This window comes from Octopus bimaculoides, chromosome 23, assembly GCF_001194135.2.
Source record: "Octopus bimaculoides isolate UCB-OBI-ISO-001 chromosome 23, ASM119413v2, whole genome shotgun sequence".
NCBI lineage: Eukaryota > Metazoa > Mollusca > Cephalopoda > Octopoda > Octopodidae > Octopus > Octopus bimaculoides.
In genome coordinates, this window is record NC_069003.1 from 5657908 (window position 1) to 5658830 (window position 923).

At 37.1% G+C, this 923-nt stretch overlaps 1 protein-coding gene across 1 annotated transcript in view; it reads right to left on the bottom strand.

The window, feature by feature from the left end:
• Positions 1–6: 6 nt before the first annotated feature.
• Positions 7–923, bottom strand: part of LOC106871346 (ras-related C3 botulinum toxin substrate 1) — a 36997-nt gene continuing 36080 nt past the window's right edge. Inside the window, exon 5 of the mRNA XM_014917747.2 lies at positions 7–504. Within this exon, the coding sequence (XP_014773233.1) occupies positions 214–504 (291 nt within the window). The 3' untranslated portion in view covers positions 7–213. The remainder of the gene's footprint in view (positions 505–923) is intronic.

Sequence of the window (923 nt, forward strand, 5' to 3'; positions counted from 1 at the left end):
ATATATATATATATATATATATATATAGTAGGAATGGAAGCCAGAATGTCTTATGCTTTATTATTTTATACACAGATTGGAAAACTGTCAAGGACGTATGAGTGGCTGGTAAGATAAAAATGACAAAAAAAAAAAGGAAAACATACTTCACACCTGAACAGTGTCAAGTAATTAGGAAGTTGGGGGAATAGGTAAAGGTAATTAAATTGCAAATTAAAAAATCTTGCATTTGTGCCTTTTGCATGGTTTTGGCTTGGGACATAAAACAGCACGAATAGCTTCGTCAAAAACCATTTTGAGCCCTTTCTGCGTCAAAGCAGAGCATTCTAGATACTTTACTGCCGTGATTTCTTTAGCCATAGCAAGACCTTGAGGATAGGTAATTGGAGACAGCTTCTTCTCTCGCAGTTTCTCTACCGTTTCCTTGTCTTCTCTCAGGTCAAGTTTCGTGCCAACCAATATGATTGGTGTATTTGGACAATGATGGCCAACTTCAGGATACCACTGAAAGAAACAGAAATTGAAAACTTTAGAAAATATAAAGTTTAACAATTGAAATATCTTTTATGATAGTGTGACTCAGAAGGTCAGAGTTTCTGCCGACACAATTTAATTCACAATGCTTAGGTTGATTCAAAGCAACATACTGGTTAGTTCACATTGCTCTGTAAGGAGCATACGGCCAGTTTCCTGGTTTCTCTGGCATATATATTCCTCCATGGACGGGATGCCAGTCCAACACCCTAATCACTAGGCTATGCACCTTCACATGGTCAGCATATTAACCATTGTAAAATATTTTTTACCATTTCTCTCTTCTTTCCTATTGCATGTCTTGAGTAACTAAACCTGGTAAATTTCATCATTTTCCAGGCCTTAGAACAATGGATTTCTTTCAGAGCAGGGGTTCCCAATAAGGGCAT